The following is a 20,916-nucleotide window of genomic DNA, read 5'->3' on the forward strand; positions in this document are numbered from 1 at the left end:
TGTTTCAGTTTCAACTCCCATCTCTACTTGAAGGTTTTAATCTCCTAGAAGTCAGATTTATATTTCTTGGGTGCAGAACAAAGTAAGGACTTAATAAATAATTTCTGAATGAATTAATGAGATGTATCAATCTCTACTGGTCTTCCTGAACCTAGGGTCAATTCCACAACACGTGTTTCATTGTTAATTTTTACATATTCTAAGATAGATGATTGTCTGTCATATGCATTTGTTTCTGATTGATAAAGCCTAAGTTAACAAAGAGTATGGTGATGGTATGAATGCATTATAGTATATAGGATGATTTTTTTTAAGTGGGTTCAGATTGTAACCATAGTACAAGAGCCTAAGTATCCACAATTGTAGGCAGAGATGAAAAGGTTTCTCAGGGAGAGAGTGAAGGTAAAATGAGGTTCATAGGCAGGCATAAGAGGCAGTAATCTGGATGATACAATTTGAGGTAGACACTTTCAGCCTCCCAGATGCTTCTCATTTAATATTTGATGATACTATCACTTAGATTTTTAAAATTCTCTCAGTTATAGCAATTATTTTCTTTATGTTCATATGTACAAACTGGGAGGTCATTAGAGACACATTTTTTAATCTTTTTGGAACAGTCCTATAATATTTGTAGTAGATCCTAAGGGACTTACTTGGTTTACTTTCTTTCCTTTGGCATCCATGGGACGAGTTTGAAGAAAGACTCGCAGGCCTATTTTCATCTCCTCCTTTAAAAAATGCACTCTCTAATTGGGGCGCCTGGGTGGCGCAGTCGGTTAAGCGTCCGACTTCAGCCAGGTCACGATCTCACGGTCCGTGGGTTCGAGCCCCGCGTCAGGCTCTGTGCTGACGGCTCGGAGCCTGGAGCCTGTTTCCGATTCTGTGTCTCCCTCTCTCTCTGCCCCTCCCCCGTTCATGCTCTGTCTCTCTCTGTCCCAAAAATAAATAAAAAAAAAAAACGTTGAAAAAAAAAAATTAAAAAAAAAAAATGCACTCTAAGAAGTAAATGAGAATAATGCATTTGAATACTCTCACATTAGACAGAAGAAAGACTCTGGCACAAACCTTCCCCTTGTCTGAAGTCTGTCAGGGTTTATATTAACTCTTAAAAAGGATTAAGGGAATCTAAAAAAATCAGTGTAGACATATTGCTTCTGTTGTTCAATTATAATGGGACATGCCAGGAACTAGACTATGTCAGGAATAGAAAGGCAGGGGCACTGGAGGAATTGGGAGGGCATCAACAGTGGTACCAGGGACCACTGTGATTTCCTAGAGCACATATCTAGTGTTGGGGATGTAAGTGTCAGCAGAGATGGACTCAAAAGAGTACACACAACAGTGTCACAGTCAGCTTGAGATGGGTGCGGGTCTGTAGTCATAGAGGCTTGGAGTTGGGTTGGATGTAGAAGAGCAGCAGGACCTGAAAATGGGTTGCAGCAAGGTCTCTGGACAGAACTTGGAGGGCCAGGCTTTCCAGGAGGAATTGACAACCGTGAGGTGCCATATTGCATTTTATTTTTCCAAATGAGTTGCCTGTGACTTTTGTGACAAAGGTAGGGTTATTGGGTTTCTTCCCACTGGACTGTATATTCCTAGTGAAAGAAGGGCTATATTCCATTCTATTGGCAAACGATGTATGAAATGCAAAGATGAGGAAGGTGGGTAGGTGCTTGAGACGTAAAGACTATAGATTCTCCACAAGTAATTTTAGCTTTGAACTTAAGGTTTCTAAATGGTAGCTGCTTTCAAATTTGAATAAATGGAGAGAGGGCTCTCATGTTTGAATTAGTTAAAAGACACACACACACACACATACACACACACACACAAGCACATGCACACAACTCTTTAATAACACAGATAAAACAATCCAAGATTTGAAAACCTGTATTTCCAGCTAAATAAGAAGCTTCCTGAACCAATCCCCTCATTTTTGAGATTAAGCCCAACAAAAATTCTCTTCCTTCTAGCATCAGTGTAACTCTCCTTTTGAAAATTCAGACTTCCTAAAGGAAGGAAGGAAAAGTTGGTTTACCCTTCCACTTTCTTTCCTACTTCTCTCCCTACTTCCACTTTCTGGTATGTCCTCTGACCTCTCAAGCACACACAGCTCTTTTGCTTTGCCCTGGAGAGACATCCTTCCTCTCTGAAAGTGGTCAGAGTTCTCCTGCCCCTGTCCTCTGCCCTTGTCCTACATGGTCCTCTCTTCAGCCCCAGAATGGAAAGTGTCATTCTTCCGCCATGATGAACAATTTTCTTTTCTTTTTTTTTTTCATGATGAACAATTTTCTAATACTTCTGACCACTTAAAGCCTTGGCCATTTTACATAACGATTATAAGTTATAAGCCACTGGCCACTACTCTGGGGGTCAGCACAGGAACTGACCAGGAAAGGAATATGGATTCTCCAGTGTACCTGGTCACCAAAATAGCTCTCACAGGCTAATTGGTCCTTAAAGAAACTGTCACAAATATACGTCAAGACAACACATTGGTACTGAAGACCCAAGAATGGAGTGGATTACCTACTATCAATAGAGTTTTGGATTTTTAATATCTCTAGCATTGGGTTTTGGTTAATGATATAGCTGTTAATGCTATATGAGATTTTATCCTAGGGTTGCCCTTTTACGTTAAAAATATAAAAATATAACTTGATATTAAGTCATATCAAGAAACTGATACTCAATTGTACAAAAGTAATTATTTCGTGACTCAAGGACAGTAAACTAGCACCTCTTTGGTAGTGACTCTACTCTGTCCTTACAACTTCTCATTTAGTGTAGTCTGTCTGCTAAGGAAACATTCTTGTACCTCAAACTGCCCCCAGACTCTCATTCCCAGTGCTCCCAATTTATCCTTTTTCCCAAGAAAAATTTAGGAGTCTGTGTTACACATTAGCAAATCAGCAGTATTTTAAAATGATTTACAGAGAGCTTAAGAGAAAACTCACTTTTCAAATTCCATGGCTGGAAACTCCCTTGAGCTTTAATTTAAAGTCCTCACTTCCTGAAATCTCATTGACAGAAAACATCCAGTACTTCAGTTATAAATGGTTTTTTTTGGAAGTGACTTTTAATAGGCCCACATTTTGCTGCTAATCAATCAACTATTTGCATAGAGACAATAGCATAGACACTTTTTCTTTTCTCAAGGACACATATTCTGGTTGATAACAACGTACAGATCTGTGACAATGGTGAGTCTAACAAGAAGTTCATGTGCTGCTTTACACAGATAGTATCTGTTGCTTTGACATGCAACAGTGAGCGCAACATAAATAACTCCTCTACAGTCATACTTGAATTTGCCAGGAAAGATTCTTGGGGTGAATTTAACATTATAAAAACATTTGTATTGTACAACTAATGGTAGACACTGGTAATTTTTGCTGGCAGTGAACTGGTAAAGCTGCTGAAACCTTTGTAAATATCATCTGGTACTTAAACAATGCACACATGGATTTTATTTATGATGCTTTTCAATAACCCTGAACTTAGGGATCAGTTGGTTGTAGTGTAAAAAGCAGTAGTAGACCACCCAGGATGAAGTAAAAAATAAATCTTGGAAATATATGGCACGTACACATGAATGCATTGTTAATGGTGGTCGTGTTTTTAAGCGTTGGCTCTACACATTATTAGGATTTAATGGCACCGAAATATTGCAAGGAAATAGCATTTGATGACTGTTTTTGCTAAATTGCAGGTTTAATTTAAAAAAGTCTTTCTGTTGGTAATCTGAGTTGTTCTACTTATACGACATATTTAAATGACCACATTCTCTTCATAGAATTGAAATACTATAAAATTACTGGAAAACAAATGGCTGAGAAACTCAAGCAGTCAATCTCATACTCCTGCCACACTTCAGGAAACCTACTATTGGAATATTCCAGGAAAATTAGTATTTTTGTTGTCCTAGGAAACTTAGAGGAAACGGGATGATGATGATAATACCTAAAAAGTATACTCTGTCATTGCACTGCACTCCCTCTATTAAGAATGTTATTTAAAAACTAGATAAAACTACTTATACAGTTGATATTTTCCATATTCTTTTTTATCCAAGAACAAACACAGGAAGCACCACTTTTTAAAATCTGAGTAATAGAAGTATCTTCTAAGTGAAATTCTCCCTCCTTCAATCCAGCCAGTATCACTTTGGGTAAGTTACTTAAAACTCTACTTTCAATCAAATATGCAATAGTTGGTCTTCATCAATGGGCTAAGTAATTTTTATCTGATATTCCAGGGCCCACGTGTCTTAGTGTCTCATCTCCACCCCTCGTGCCAACAGACCCTGGAAATAAGTAAGCCTTCTTAGGATTTGGACAGGAGAAAGCCTATGGGGGTGAGTGAAGTCTTGAGAAATTAGCTATGAAATACAGTAAGGCTGATCTAAAGTTGTGCCCTTAATGAAAATGAGATCCAATTCTATAGGAATGAGTCACTTAGAGTACTGCTGTGCAGACATTAATGTAGGCCCGAATCATCTGGAGACTGTTCCAATTCCATAAGTCTGTGATAGGTCCTAGGGATCTGTAGTTCTGCTAAGCTCCCAGGTGCTGCTGCTGTCAGCAGTCTACACTTCAACCACATGTTTTGAGTAGCATGGACTTAGTGCACGGTTGACCAAAATAGAGAAGACAAACAGAGATCAATAGCACACAAAGTTGGGATCCCCAGAAGCATAAAAAGAGGAAGAAGACAAGAACACAAGCATTTGCACTGTTAATAGAAGATGATCACTGTGTTCTTTTACGCCTTGCCTTCCTTTGAAGATCAAAGCCCATCCCAGCCACTATTGTCTCTTTCTTCATATTCTCATAGCATTTGAGGTTCTTCTGCTCCTGTGTTCTCAAAATGTCTAATTTTTAAGCACTCTCTTCCAATCTCTTAATATTATGTTCAATATGTTATGTCATCAGGTGGCCAATAAATGAAAGTTGTGTACAAGTTGAGTTGTGTTGTATTCGGTGAAAGATATTTAAACATAGCAGGACTGATCAGGAGCACTGAGAAACCTAGAGCCTAGAAGACACCCAGAGAGCTGACTTAGACTTAAGCCATAAAAGAAAGTCCAGTTCAATTTCTCTGAAAGTTCTTTTCAGGGCTCCCATGAATATGTATACTGCCCATTGGCTTTGACCTTCCTGCTCTTTTCAGTTTATGGACAGTATAAAATACTTTTGCATAGTTCTTATTCTTTTTCTTCCTTCCAGCTTGTCTGATATTTACAGTAGTCTTTCCTGGGGACCCAGCCCAAATGGTCTCTTAAAATTCCTATGAACGGAATAATTCAACTTCAAAGCTGCATTGTTATTTCATCTCTTTATGCTGCTTTTTATCAATTTCCAAGATAGTTAAAGCTGAAAGACAATACTTCAAACAAAAAGCAATTATTTAAGAAGAATTACTAAATAATTGGAGCCAATCAGTGTTCACACTTTTTGAACTTTTATTCTTTCCTACTAGACCTTGAAGCCCGTCAGATTCTGCTGAGACCTTCGTATTAGTGAACATCTGGATCATGTCATAGTTTGGTCTAATTTTTGCCTAACAGTTTCTTTGTGGATTTGCCTCCCACAACACATATGGTTTATTTCTTATGTTTATCCTTAGCTTGGCAGGGTTTTGAGGTGTCATGTCTCTTTTCATCTCTACTTTTTAAAGGGAGTGATTTTGCATAAATTATTATCTTTCTAGGTGTGAATTATGGTAGTGCTCTTTTTCATGTGTTCTTTACAGACTATGAATACATTCCTGTTCTTACAGTTTCTTCCTCTGAGTTATATCTTATTTCAAGCAATGCACTGTCTTTCTACACTATTTTTAATTTTGATCCTATTTTGGAAAGTTCTTCATCAACACTTGCAATTGCTTAGACTGTATCTTGAGATTTTGCATACATAGAAGCACACTTAATGTAATATACTTTGTTTATTTGAGACTATATGAAAAGAAATATTTTGTTTTCTAGAAGACTGTTTATGAAATAACATAGAAATGTCTCGTTTTCTTTTTTTACATTTTTTTAATGTCTACTTATTTTAAGAGAGAGAGACAGAGCGCAAGTGGGGCAGGGGCAGAGAGAGAGAGGGAGACATAGAATCTGAAGCAGGCTTTAGGCTCTGAGCTGCCAGCACAGAGCCTGACACAGGGCTTGAACTCACAAGCTGTGAGATCATGACCTAAGCTGAAATTGGATGCTTAACTGACTGAGCCATCCAGGTGCCCCAAAATGTCTTATTTTCAAGCTTGGAAAAGCTAACTTTGAAAACTGTATCACACACACACACACACACACACACACACACACACACACGATTGTACAGAACAGTTGGCTAATTCACCTTTAGGATATATCCTGTGGGGTGTTGATGGCAAATAGTAGTTCTAAAAAAGTAGAAAGTAAAAGTTGACCTAGTTGGAAATTAAGAGAAATGTGTTGACATCTTAATTTAATGACGTTTTATGAGAGGATAAAATCCAAGCACATAAGTTCTTTATCTTTAATTGGGAGTCCCTTAGCATTTCTTTTGAGACTTTTTAGGGGAAAAGCCAAGTAGAAAAGTCCTCAAGTGAATGATGTGAGGGAAATTACTGTTATGGTTACAATTGTTACTGTAGAATGTAAAAAGGGAGGAATTACAGATATAAGAAACCAAGACAACAAGTGGAGGGATAAATGTCTTGACAGGGTGGCAGTACATAGACTCAAGAGCATTTTTTAAACATGAAAGAACATCTTTTTTCTCATTATCAAGACAGAACTGAATAAAAGTGAATATATATATCAGTAGTGTTGTATATCAATGTTAATTATTACTCCACCTCTGTGAAAAAGTCTTCTATCATCTCTCCTACACAGATGAAAGAACCAAGGTAGTATCTATTCTACAGATGGGACTGAAGCCCGGTGGGTAGGGGCATAAGCTCACCAAGTAAAGGAAGAGAAATGACAGGTTTGCTTGTCTCTAAGGCCATTGATTATTTATTTTGCCTTATGAAAGAGGTGTTCTCTGCCTCTGAATCAACCCATATTCCATTTGCTCCTTCATCTTCTGAGACTTAAATCATATTTATAATAACGACTTATCCTTATTCCTTGAAACTGTGTTCTATTTTCTTTTATCTGTCCAGAGCTGATGTCACTTACCCCTGAACTTTTATTTCTATGTGCCATTAAAATCTCCCTGGTCTCGGGTTGATGACTGAAGATGAATTGAAGAAATAGGTCAATTAACTGTGGAATCAAGGTGCTAGCTGGGTCACAGGAGAGGTCATTGAATTTTGCAAGATGGACTGTTAACTGGAAGGAGAGATGTGCCAGATACTGTAGAAGGTGGAAGAGAATTGTGGAAATTATTTGTAAGAGTAATTAATTTTAAATTATATCATCTTGATATATGCACCAAGTAAAAACATAAGTTAGAAGATTATATATATTTAAGTTGAATACATATATACATGGGATGATTATAGTTACTACTGTTGAAAACTGAGAATCTATATAGGATTTCTTCTGGCATTTATTGACATAGGTATTGATAATTGTTATATACCAAGAAGTAGCAAGTCAATGAAAAAGTATTTGTAAAGTTGATCTAGGTATATATTTTTATTAAAATGCCCCCAATTTTTAAAGTTTGTTTGTGGGATATTATCCTTGACATGTTAAATTATTGTGTAAGGGTACTGTTTCTCACAAAAGTATTTAAAATCGTTATTTAAAAATTGAAGTATTTGCTAACAAATATTTTTCATTTATAAAAGCAGACTTTATAAATGCCTATGTGATTCCAAAATTATTTTTTTCTTCTTTTGGTCACATAGTTAAATATGTGAAGAAAGCTCATCTTGTATCAATTAGAATATTCTCCTTTTTTTGCCTCATTTCAAATATTTAAGAAAGATGCATGAAGAAATCAGTATTTTTTTCTTTGAAGTCTTTTTGTTAGAGAAAGTGAATTACAGACATCTATTCCATTGTTTTATAACTGAACATTTGACCAACTTTTCATTGGTTCTTTCATTTTCCCTGTTTATATCTTACATTACCAAGTACCCAAGTCAATAAATTTTTTTCTTGGATGTACCTTGTTTTTGGATGATCTAAACTAATGCTTATTGTAGGGGCAATTCATTAAAAGTTTAAGAGATTATTTTCACTATATGATTCAATAAATCATAAAAAGGTGACAAAAAGGTTCTGTTCCAATTGGATCAAATAACAAGATTGTAATCAGGGGTTTACAGTTGGCTGAGAGTTAGATCTAAGACAAGCCACTCGTGATTCTTCTCTCCTACAAAGTTGGGATAATAAAGTTGCCCTACTTCGTATAAGGAGAATTGAATGAGAACACAACAATACCTTGAACGTTATACAGTGATATAAAAAATGTAATATTACTATCACTAAGCAGTAAGTAGCTTTAGTAAGGCTTTATAATGCTCTATACTTCTGCTTACATTCATTTCATTAAATATTACAATATTAAATTATAAAACAATTCAATATTTTATAGTTTGTACTTAGATTTAATATGTACTGCTACAAATCAGTTAACTTCATAAAAATGTATAAACATTTCCTTTACACAAGTTCAAGAATGTTACTTCTTAGTAATGAATACAGAGCTACCTGATATGACATAATTTTAACAAATTTTGTCTGGTGACAAAGGGGAGCTTAGGAAGAAACCAGTATGGAAACAATTACAAATTATATTCCATTCTCCAGTGAGGGGAGTAGGGTATGTTACATTTTGAATAATTAGAGATTTTGTAATCTAGGGAATTTGTTGTTTGTTTTGTAAATTCTAGAGAGGCTAACAATAACATAAAAGAGAAACCTTAATCAATCATGGCACGTATCTCAAGTAAGTGACTAGACTATTATCTTGGTCAAAATATAATAATCTTGGATATTTACTCAAACTCTTCTGAATAAATATTATTTTATAACTTTAAGAATTCAATATACTCTTTGACAGTACACTTTTTCATATGGATGCCAGTTTTTATTTTTCATACTGTATTAATATTCACTAAGTAATAATTTAACCTATTCCTGGGCCAAATAAAATACAACTAGTTTCAATAACCAACCATTAGGGTCAAAATTAACGTAAAAAGAAAATGAGCAATATTTCTGAAATTGGTAGATGACAATATGCACATTTGAAACGTAAGATTTTTTTTTTTTTTTACCACTTTTAGTCAGTGTATAAATTCAAGTAAAATTTATGGAATGGTACAGAGAGACCCATATTAATTTGTTGAAATTTATCAGCAATTTAAAAACACTGAAAGAAAAAAAAATATTTCAGGACTAATGAAAGTGTCATTCTTTTACTGAAATTCAAGGATGGAAACCTCCTAAAAATTGAGGTGTAATAAAAAATACCCTAAAATGGAAATGATGCTTGATTTTAGACACACAACTTAGTCTAAAACAGTGCAAGCCTTTCTGGAATTAGTCATCAAAAAAACGATTGAAACATTAAGAACCGAGATACACAAATGACAGGGACTTTTTTTTTTTTTAATGTATTTACTAGAGGCCTAATGCTTTAGTGAGATTTACAAAGAGAAGATGAAGTTGAGACTTCAAATTACCCAAATTGGAAGGACTTAAATACATTTATGAAAACTTGTGCTTAGGTACTGTATAAATATACAGTGTGTCTGTAAGTATAATGTTTAGATTGAGAGAAATAAAATACCTTCTTGTGTTATGTGAGAAAAGACTTGACAGTTTAATATAATGGTGGTGTTCCGTTGACAATTTCAAGAGGCAGCTAAGCCTCCTCATTTTCTTGACTTATTCTTTTTTGTTTTCTGTTTTATTATTATTATTATTATTATTATTGTTATTATTATTATTTTTTACACAGGAGTCTCTGCCTGTCAACTATGTGCACTAACGTCACCCCTATCATTGTTTAGCCCTGAAGCCCTCCATCTAGGGTATCCATTGAATAAACAAAGGCTTCATATTTTAATGCCATCTTTGATGATGTCTTGTTTGTGGGCCACCTTGTTAATTAGCAATGTTGGAACCTGCGTCTGAGTGGACTAACGCTAGATGAGTTGGGCAATGCTGAAAGCAGGTGATGTATAAGGGAAGATTTCATTTGAACTGTGTTAGACCAGCATGAGGAAGCTGTCTTCTCCCAGCCACTCACGTGTGGAATTCCGAATTCTGCAAAAGCAAGATTGGTTGAACTAGAAAGGAGATTATGGCATAAAGATTAGTTCAAAAATACTGTGGGAATACTGCCCATTGCTATGACTCCAGCTAAGTAAAGACAAAAGAGGTCAACATGAAGAGGGAAGATAGGGAGGGTGAACAAAATGGGGAGGGGGTAGAGAGAAGCAGAGTGAATGACACCATGTGCCAGTGATGAGAATGTAGGGTGCAAACAGAGGGCAATAAACCAAAATCAGGGAAAAAATAAACAAACCCAACACTCTGATTCTCGGTAGTGGGGCATTTTATTTTTGCTTATGAACTCTATAATTTATTTGGAATACCTGTTCCCATAATAAAAGCATTTATTTTCACGCCTCTCTTTCATTCTTTTTTCTGCTCTTCTTTTGCTTTATCTGGGCACATTTCTCATGTATGTCAATTCCCAGACTGCATGTCACTTATCTATCTTCTGAAGCTCCGTGCTCTCTTGAAATTCATCCCTTCCCCTGTGATCTCACAGCACTTTTATCCTCTGTTTGCATTTGGCACTCATCACATTGTGACCTGGTTCTTTCCAACAGTGATTATTAAGCTTCTTCCCCATCCCAGCCATCATGATAGGAACTGGGGGTAGAGATAAATTAGATACAGACCCTGTGCTCAAGTAGCTTACAGTCTAGAAAGGGATGGGGGTGTAAACAAAGAAACTACTCCTTTGTGATGAGTGTGGCAGTAAAGAGTATAGACAAGGCACAGATTTAGCGCAGAGAAGGTGGTTAATTTCATCTAGAGATGGAAGGATCAAGAAAGACTTGCCAAATAGGATCAATGAGTATGTGTGGTAAGGTGTAAAATATCCTCATCGCCTACCAGTGCCTAGTACATAGTAGGCAGAAAAGATCTACCAACATAAATTAATTGCACAGGTAGGAGTCTGGGTCTAAAGTTCAAAGGGTCTAGAAGCCTAATTTCTTTATATTCGAAATCATCTTTTTGTTTGGTTGGGTTCCATTTGGTGCCTCTCTTTTTGCTTGTGTGTGCTTGCATGTTTGAAATTAAAACCAAGCTGTTTTCTTTGGGCTGGCTGACTGTGAAAATGGCCATACCATTCTGGTGGCTTCAAAGATTCATCATAGGTCCTCTTAGTATATTAACTTTATTTTTTTATGTGTGTTTATTTTTGAGAAAGAGAGAGAGAGAGAGACATAGTGCAAGTGGGGCGGGGGAAGGGGCAGAGAGAGAGGGAGACGCAGACTACGAGGCAGGCTCCAGGCTCTGAGCTGTCCGTACAGAGCCCGATGCGGGGCTCAAACTCACGAACCGCAGGATCATGATCTGATCTGAAGTCAGACCTTTAAACCGACTGAGCCACACAGACGCCCCAGTATATTAACTTTAAAAAAGTATGTGTCTTTAATTAACTAGTGCAAGAAAATTGTTAGAAAGCAGATAAACTAATAGGCTTTTGCAGACTTTGTGAAAAACAATGTTTTCCTTTTTATGGAAACACGTATTTTGCAAACATTAACAATGAATTTGGAGAATTATTACAGCTTTAAAATAAAAAGCATGGATGCCTTTGGCATTAGGCCAGTTTATATCTAACACATGATAACACAATAAGATGATGTTGAATCCTGTTTGTTAAGTTTGTCTTTGAAGACATCACAATGGATAATTTCCATTAAAGTTTGAATGCAAATTGTGTTTTAAAAATGAACTCATAAAACAAAGCTTTTAAAATGTTATACTAATCACTTCATATTGATGAAATGCTTGCTTATGATCTTAAGGATAGGCAATTTCAGTAACAATTGTTGGCCATCCTTGTTGATCCTGAATGAAACCAAACTGAGCATGATAATGACACATTATAGAATTTCATCCCTATATTTCCTCTTTTAGGCATGACATAAAAAATAACAATATTTAACTTAAAGGGCATAAAAAATGAACATCATCACCATAAATATAGAACTCAGTTTACAGATGACTAGAACGGAGAAATCTGCTAGCTGATTATGTAGCAACCTGACTCTGGTTCTCAGCATTTTCTAAACTTATGTTCCTTGACACCATATGCTACAGGGAACAGTAAAGACATCTGAATTCAAATATTTTGAAGAAATGTGTATTTAGCAACTGAATACATGCTAAAAGGAATAATTTACAGCAGCAGTTTCATTACATTTTTCTCTCCAGTTTTCTAGTTCCCATCTGAAATGCAGTGATAAATACAGATATGGAACATATTTACTACCTGGCAAAAAACATGCTTATTGAATGGGCACACACCCTCTGTCCTTAAATAGCACATAAACCACCTTGTCACCTGTGTGGGGAAATCTTGCATTTTAGGGTGATATTGAACACACTGAAATGGAGTCCCTATAAAAAGTTGAAGTTTACTGTCCTTCCTCTTCTTTTCAAAATTATTTACATCTCTTCTGCCTAATGTGTAGGTAGCAAAAATATTAAACACATACCACTGAAAATCACTAAATAATACATAAAGTAGCATTAAGTGTGCATTTACATGCATTTACATTATACATTTGATTTCAACTGGGCCATCATTTCTCTGCTGCGATGTATCTTTTTCCAATCTTAAGAGTGCTGTCATAACTTGCTTATGTTCACATGAGTGTCTTAACAAAGTTTCAACTCTGATGATACATGCATATGCCAAAGTCTATTAAAATTAAATTAAGTGGGACGTTGATTATTTTTCGTGCAAACTGTCCCCTCTTAATACACACTGGCAGATTATGACTGCAATAAGAACTATCTACCTGCAAGTTATATCAATAATTTTCTTCAAAAACTTAGACCTGATAGTTTATAAAGACATGCAAGTAGATTTCCTTGTTTTGTTTCTTTTCTTTGAAGTCTAGACTTACTTTCTCTGGGTATTTCATAATGCTTAACAAAATGCGTTCGGATATTGGAAGACATCCCCTCTATCCCTTCAAGTCCATTATTTTTGAGGACTACTATGAAATAAGATACTTCTGTTATTGCAAATCTGTTTCAGTTGCAAATTTAGAAGGAAATGCAACACCAAATTTTAGCACAGTTAAGATACTCCATGAAAATAGAAAAAAATACCTATTTTTGGAGCCCTCTTTGTTCTTTGATTTGTATTTCAAACGTTTCTTTTTCTCTACAGAAATATGTCCTTCAAATAATTTAAAATTCAAATACAGTTTAAGGATGTACTTCTATAAGTAACACCGGATTAATCAATGGAGCCTAAAATTGAATGTAGAATATTTTTAGACTTTCATTTGAAATAGGCATTAACACATTGTTTATTCAGACAACTAAATTGAAACATGAGCTCCCATCTGTGAAATATTTCAGCTGAGAATTTTTTTTACAAAATTCACTGTAGTCTGAGGTGAGAAATTAATGCTGAGTTAATTAGAATCCCAAGACAGCTAGAGTTAGAATTTCAATGCCGCTTTCATTAATTAGCAAGAAGATGTTTCCTTTGCAGTTTTGTGCATGATGAAGAATCTAGGGAGGGATTCCTGGAAAGGTGAGTGCAGTGCAAAAGAAACTATCATAATGCGGAAGGCCTTATAAACCTTGAAGTCAATGATTCTCAAGGAATCATGTTAGGACAAGGGACGAGGCAAGTCCTTTATTGAACATCTTTTACCTTATTTTATAAGTTGTTGGAGGAAACAAAAAGCTTTACATGATTTAAGTGTGAGTTGTGTCCCAGAAAACAGTTTGTATAAAAGTCACTCCCATCAACATGAAATGAATCAAGATGATCTGTTTTAAAACAGATCATTGCTTTAAACAAGGTGAGGTAAGAGACAGCTGATACAGATGTAAACAGAGTTGGAAAATTTGCTTTTAAGATGTTGTTCTGAATATTACTGATCTCTTTCAAGAAAATTAAGTGACACAAATGTAATTCCTAAAGGAATAATGAGAGTTTTTATGTCTCAAATATCATGTGGGTTTTCAAGCACAAAATTAAGAGATTTTCTGTTAATGCTATATTAAAACAATGCTTATTATTTTCATGAAATACGCAGTTCCTTTTCTCCTTATTGAACCATTAGGTGCAACACAGTGCATTGAACAAATCAAAATTGTTTCTCCTTTTTCTTCTGGTTAAATGTTCTGTTTTTTCTAAGAACATTATGCAAGTTAAAATTAATTTTGATCATGCTTAAAGAAGGGGGGTGTTATCTGTTTCAATTCCTCAGAGAAATAAAGCATAATTTATGTCCAGGTTTTAGGAATCAACTGTTAATGATGTTTATGTGTTTCTTGAACAATATCGGCTATCCCTCTTGCAGAACTAAAAACACAATGTCAGGGGGAAAAAAGCAGCACACAACTGGAATTTGTGAAACACAAATTATAGAGCACAATAACTATAAGACAAAAACCTACTCTAGCTTAGAAAAGAGCTAATTTTTACTGCATATTTGTCATGGTACATTTAAATTATAGTTTTAATAAAATACATCTTTAGATCAAAGCTGAAAGAAGACATCAGTAGTAGATCAGTGTATTCCATTTTTCCTCTGGATGATGGATGGTTTATGTTTTTTTATATTTCCACAGACCATTTCATTCAGTCTCATTTTACTCCTCCAGTACATATAAACACAAGTGCTGGTAGACAAAAAATATCCTTGAATCCAACTATATTTTGGAATATTCATCAGCTTCATAAATCCATGCAGTTTATTTTAGACTTTTAGTTCAATAAAATGGCTTTGCTGATGCAGTTTTTCTTCTTTAGATGGCAATATGGCAAATGACATTTTTATTTCTCAGGCAAAGAAGAAAGGGAAACCTGTACAATGAAATCTCATAGGAAACATTAAGTCTGCTAAAGTGAACCTCTGCGTTCACCTGACCTCTATTAGGTGTTGGTATTAGGAGGAAAGCCTGTTAGGAAAGTTACTCATGGACTTAATTTATAATTGGTGGAACTCAGTTGCATTTCCCACCATTGTAAACATCCACATAACGCCATGAAAAAAGTTCATGTATATTGCATTTTTTCCAGTTATTGTCTAGGCAAGTTTCTACTTGTTTGAGGTTTCTAGAGGTAATGCAGCTCAGACACTCCTGGGTGCCCTCTCAAATTCGTGGGTCCGCCTGTTTCTACCTTTCTTATTTTCCTGCAAGTGCTTCCATTTGTTATTGTTCCCCTGGGCATGTCCTGGCCTTTGCCGACGTTGTTTTCGGTCCCTTTTCCACACTTGTTCACAGAACTCATCCATTGTGTTCAGATTGGGGTGGTTGATGAGCTGCATGAAGTCTCTGTACCAGACCTTCTGGCTAGGTGTCATGCTGTTGGACATTTCTTTGGTCTTAGAGCCATCTCCATCATCATCTTTATGAAGAAGCTCTTCCAAATGCTCTGTGTCAATGACTTCCAGGGTCACTTTCAGAAGAGTTTGCATGAATCTATGTTCCACAGCATGGCAGAGGTAATTGCCTGAATCCTTCCGCTGTAGGCTACGCAGTAGAAGGCCTTGTTCTGTCCTGATGATGTGATCATCCACTCTGATCTGGCAGAAGAAAATGGTAGTAAAAATATACATATTTAAAAGAAACAGAAGTTCTAAAATGCTGTCTCAGTAAAAACTTAGATTATGTGTTGAGGCACATTTTAAAGTTGATAAAATTTCTAGCTGAAGAGAGATGATACCATTTCCCCATCAGAAAAAGAGTTAGAAATTTCTGTAAATTGTTTTTAAGATACAATGGAAAATGTTGGTTATCTACTATCTTAATAGAAGTTTTCATTATAATAATTTAAGATATTCAAGATAATGAAAGGACACAGATATACTTTATTTTATAAACGTGAAAGAAGGTATATAAATAGAGGAGAAAGTTAACATTAAATCTTAGAAATACAGAACCATGATATTAGAAAACAGGACAGCATTAGAATGAACTCAGAAGATTTGAAAAAAATTAAGAATCAGCAGTTGAGCAAGAAGAAAAATGCATAGGAGTACATGCTTAATAATTATTTATTCAGTTTTCTAAGTCTTAGGTGTGTCATAAATATAAAGATATGCTCTTGAATGTACCTAACCTTACTTTTATTTTGAATACGGTTTACAACAGACATCTCGGAAAGGCCTAAGCTGATAATGTATAAAATTGTATAAAATCAACTTTGACGTTTGTAGGGTGTGATTACATATTCAACGATGCTTCAAATGTCAAAAAAGGGAGGGTTTTATATTCAGATTATGGTTGTAAAATTATCTGCACAGAATACATTCACAAATACCTACACAGTCCGATTAGTTACCCTTATTTAATATTTTTTAAAAGCTTAAAAGGCTCAGAGTATGGAGATTTTCTCTGTACGATTCTTTAATTTCACACAGGAATAAATGAATCAATCCATTGATGAGGAAGATCTGTCTGATGCTTCACGTATAGTTCATACTTCATGTACAGTTCATACTCTTTATCCTAAAACTCCTAGCCCCGTTCCAAAACCTCTCCTCCTCATTTGAGAAGAAAGTCAGTAAAGAAAATAAAACATGTTTGGATAACAGAATTAATTGAACAAAAGTTAAAATTAGTAGAGGATTTCTTTCTTTCTTTCTTTTTTTTTTTTTTTTTTGGTACAAAAATATAGATAACATACTTTCTTTGTAGATAACTACAAAGAAAAAGAAGACTCTCAAATATATCTCCAAATGGATTCTGGGACAAAATTCTTATCAGCTCACCTTTGTTTCTCCGGTTCCTAGCACAAAGCCTGTCATATGATCAGCCTTCAGTGAATGCTTGTTTAATGAATGGACTATTAATGGGTTAAGAAAAGGATAAAGATTCACAGTATTTTTTTCACCCTCAAGTCAACCATGTTGGGGTCACTTAACAGTATATGTTAGATAGAAATAATCCAGTCAATTTCATTCCTATACCTCTTCTTTTCGCTCTTCATTTCTCCTCTGGAATTGCCAATAGACCAGAGCTCGCTGTGATTTTGGACTGCATTCCAGGAACGTGCTACTATTTTCTACTCCATAGATGATTCTTTCTTCAAGGCTGTGGCCATGGTGATTATCTGGCCAGTGATGAGGAAATGAAATGAGGAAATGTTAGAGAAGTAAACTCAACCTTCCAAAGTATTTATTTGGAAATTCAGAAGATAAATTTGTTGCCAAGTTGGAAGTCTTTTCCAAATTGATTTAGGATGGCAGAAATGTCATGGACGTAAGGTTTCAGAACCCAAGTGGCTGCTTAAACAGACTCATTATTTCGGTATAGCTTATACAAAGCACATGCAGAGATTTGCCTACCAGAAAGTAGCATTACGTTAACAAAACCAGTCATGTGTGCAGTATAACTATACATCTTTATATGCCATGGTAATACTTTCCAAGAAATTATTTTAACTATAAAACTCTATGCTCTGACTAATGGGGCCAGTTCATAGTGTACTATTCTCTAGCAGAAGTTATTTGAGATTTTGGAAACAAGAATCTGTTGCTGAGAAATTATTTTGCCTCTTTGTGTTTGTTTTTCATCTGTAAAATTAACTTCACCAGCCATTGATATTTACCTAGTATTTTACAGAAGGTAGAGTTCAGGAAGTTTATACTCCCCACCACTAACCCTTAAGTAATCAACATGGTTTTTCTGAAGATCAATGGGTGTGAAATGTTTGGGATGGCTCAGAAGAAAGATGCACAATTATAAAGCAATGTGGTTTCAATTGTCCTTATTTTAAAATGATACATCTTTTATTATTTTCAAGAATTAGGCTAAAGAATATGGCAAGAGTATATAATAAAATGTAGCAGTAAGAAAACCTGTTTCCTGATTAAGTTTCTATTATTTTACCCTTTATGTAACCTCCTTCAATGTGGTAAATGAAACACAGTTAAGATCAAAAGTGGGACACAGGGAGTCTAGGTAAAACTCATTTAGAGAGAGAAAAAAAAAACCCTTCCTTATTATCTTATATAATCCTGTTTCCATTATGACATCCTGTACAATCTGGAACTCATTAAATTAATACAGAAAATAATAAATATATTTTCACATGCATGGAGGGTTGACAGGATAGACAGATGAAAAATTTTTGCTCTTTACTTCAAACTCAACTAGGTTTTTAATTAAAAAAAATGTTTCCCCCTTTTTCTGGCATCACTTTGTTCTAATTAACTGAGTACTTTGGTCTGTCACAGACAATATGATTTGCTCTCACTAGGTTTAGAGCTTTCCAAAATCCTGCTTCCACCCGATCCCTGTACACAGCTTGTGTCCTCCACCCCCTATTCTCACCCTGCCACAGTTGACATTCTACCTCTGTTTGCTCTCTCCAGGGAGGTCAATATTAGCGCTTGGTTTTCTATCACTCTGAATTATGAAATGAGGCTCTTCTAAACTTGGGAAGTATCTGTCCCTTCTTATTCAACAGATCAATACCCCGGAAAAAGGAAATGAAAAGGAACAACAATATTTAACTGATTCTAAGTCACAGTATTTTTTATATTGGAGCTATATCTTTGTATGTCAATATCTATATGGAATATGGCCGTGTTTTTATCCCCCCCCCCCCCGGAATTATTAGTACATTGTTGAATGAATAGATATGTCACATGTTGCTATGCTAATCTGCAGGGTATGTGCTTCCATGGACAGAGGTGAATTGAATTTCTCTGCCTAACAGGGGCTGGACAATCTCCTGTGATACCATATTTAGAAAACCTTGTCACAGAGGTCAATACAGTTTACAATGGACACATTTTTTTTTTCCTGATAACTGCCATGCAGTTTAACCTTTGATTTAGAAATCCTTTTATTTGGAATATTACTCAGCCTTTAAAAAAAGGTCTGCAATCAGTAACAACATGGATGAACCTTAGGGAATGCTAAGTGAAATAAGCTAGTCACAGAAGAACAAGTACTATGTGATGATCCCACCTATACCAAAGATCTAAAAGAGTCAAACTCCTAAAAGCAGATGGTAGAGTGGTGGGGGCCAGGGGCCAGGGGCCAGGGCCAAAGGGAAATGGGTAGGTGTCAATCAATGGGTATAAAGTTTCAGTTATGCAAGAGGAGTACGATCTTGAGATCTGCTGTACAACAGTGTGCCTATAGTGAAAAATATTGTACTGCACACTTAAAAACTTCAGAGGGTGGGTCGCATGTTAAGCGTTCTTACCCCAATAAAATAAAATTTAAAAAGCCTTAATTAAAAAAAAATCCATTTAGGCAGAGACTTTTTATTTAATCTCTACATATTAATGAATCATAAAATATATGCCAGCTTGATAACAGTAAAAAGTCCACTGTATTGGGGTACAGGTGGCTCAGTCAATTAAGCATCCTGCTCTTGGTTTTGGGTCAGGTCATGATCTCACAGTCCATGGGTTCAAACTCCTTGTTGGGCTGTGAGCTGGCTGCATGGAGTATACGTGGCATTTTCTCTCCCGCTCTCTCTCTCTCTCTCTCTTTGACCCTCCCCCACTCATGCTGTCTCTGTTTATCTCAAAATAAATAAATAAAGTTGATTTTTTTTAATCCACTGAATTTAGAAACAAACAACATAGTGATCCACTAGTATCTTTTGCCTTACCCAGGCCCACTTTACTTGTAGAACTTTATGAAATAACTGACTTGTCTCTCACCTAATCTAAGTTACCATCAAGAGCTGTAGAAGTCTTATGGTGTACATAAGTTCTTGCTTACAAACATAAAACTCCCTTTAAATCTTTAACACATTAGTTGACACACAGTTAAGAGAATGTAACTTGTATAATAAGAAATGAGAGCTTACTATAAATGTAACATCAATTGGGTATATTTTCAAAAATTCACAAAGTTGTCTTCTTCCCAATTAACTTAATCATTCTATCTGTTCCATACAGAGTTAACATTTCTTCTAATCCTGGGAAACCTGCTCAGTTTTTAGTTTCTCTTCAAGGTCTTCTCGGGTGACAGCAAATGTTTCCCAATGAATAAAAATGAAATGAAATGAAATGAAATGAAATGAAATGAAATGAAATGTTCTCTTAAGAGTATATGTTTCCTTCTATTGAAAAAAAAACATTTCATTTCACCTGCTACTTACATATAGTAGCATCTAATATAAGATGACATGTGATTTAATCAAGAACTTATACCAAGTTGTTTTGAGTTTAACATAGCAGTAGTTCCTGGCCTTCTCTTCAAGAAACACGGCACTTTTCCATCTGAATAACTGACAAACCACAACTGGTGAATTTGGTTCACTGACGAGGTATCTTTAGTTTGCCCTAATAACCACTTGTGCCAATACCTGTAGGACTCATTCCTCCTTTAAATTGGCCTTTCTTTCTTTCCTTTGCCCAAATAAAAAAGCAGAAGGAAGTATTCTAGTTAGTAAGCACTGAGGTTACAAGTTCTGCCACATCAACTACCCATCATAGTCAGTATGCAGAGGTACCACCAAGTTTCTTTGGGTTGACATTCTCGTAGGTTTTGTTAGGTTCTGCTGCCATTAGGAACAGTTGCAAAAACTCAATTTCCACTGAGTATAGTTGTTTTCTATTAATTCCTCTGCAGCAGAATATTTCTATCATCAGCAGCTTTTAACTTAGGGCCAGAACTTTTAGCTAAAGTGGCCTCAGAGGATTCCTGGGTGGCTCAGTCAGCTGACGAGCTCTTGATTTTGGTACAGGTCATGATCTCATTGTTTGTGGGATCAA

At 35.6% G+C, this 20,916-nt stretch overlaps 1 protein-coding gene across 6 annotated transcripts in view; it reads right to left on the minus strand.

Moving 5' to 3' along the window:
- Nucleotides 1-11,595: 11,595 nt before the first annotated feature.
- SEMA3A (semaphorin 3A) overlaps nucleotides 11,596-20,916 on the minus strand; it is a 446,388-nt gene continuing 437,067 nt past the window's right edge. For all 6 annotated transcript variants that reach the window (XM_042916651.1, XM_042916638.1, XM_042916644.1 and 3 more), the window contains 2 exons: nucleotides 17,143-17,285; nucleotides 11,596-15,756 (listed from right to left, as the gene is read on the minus strand). In XM_042916651.1, coding sequence (XP_042772585.1) covers nucleotides 15,301-15,756; nucleotides 17,143-17,285 — 599 coding nt within the window. In that variant the 3' untranslated portion in view covers nucleotides 11,596-15,300. The remainder of the gene's footprint in view (nucleotides 15,757-17,142; nucleotides 17,286-20,916) is intronic.

This window comes from Panthera leo, chromosome A2 (genome assembly GCF_018350215.1).
Source record: "Panthera leo isolate Ple1 chromosome A2, P.leo_Ple1_pat1.1, whole genome shotgun sequence".
Lineage (NCBI taxonomy): Eukaryota > Metazoa > Chordata > Mammalia > Carnivora > Felidae > Panthera > Panthera leo.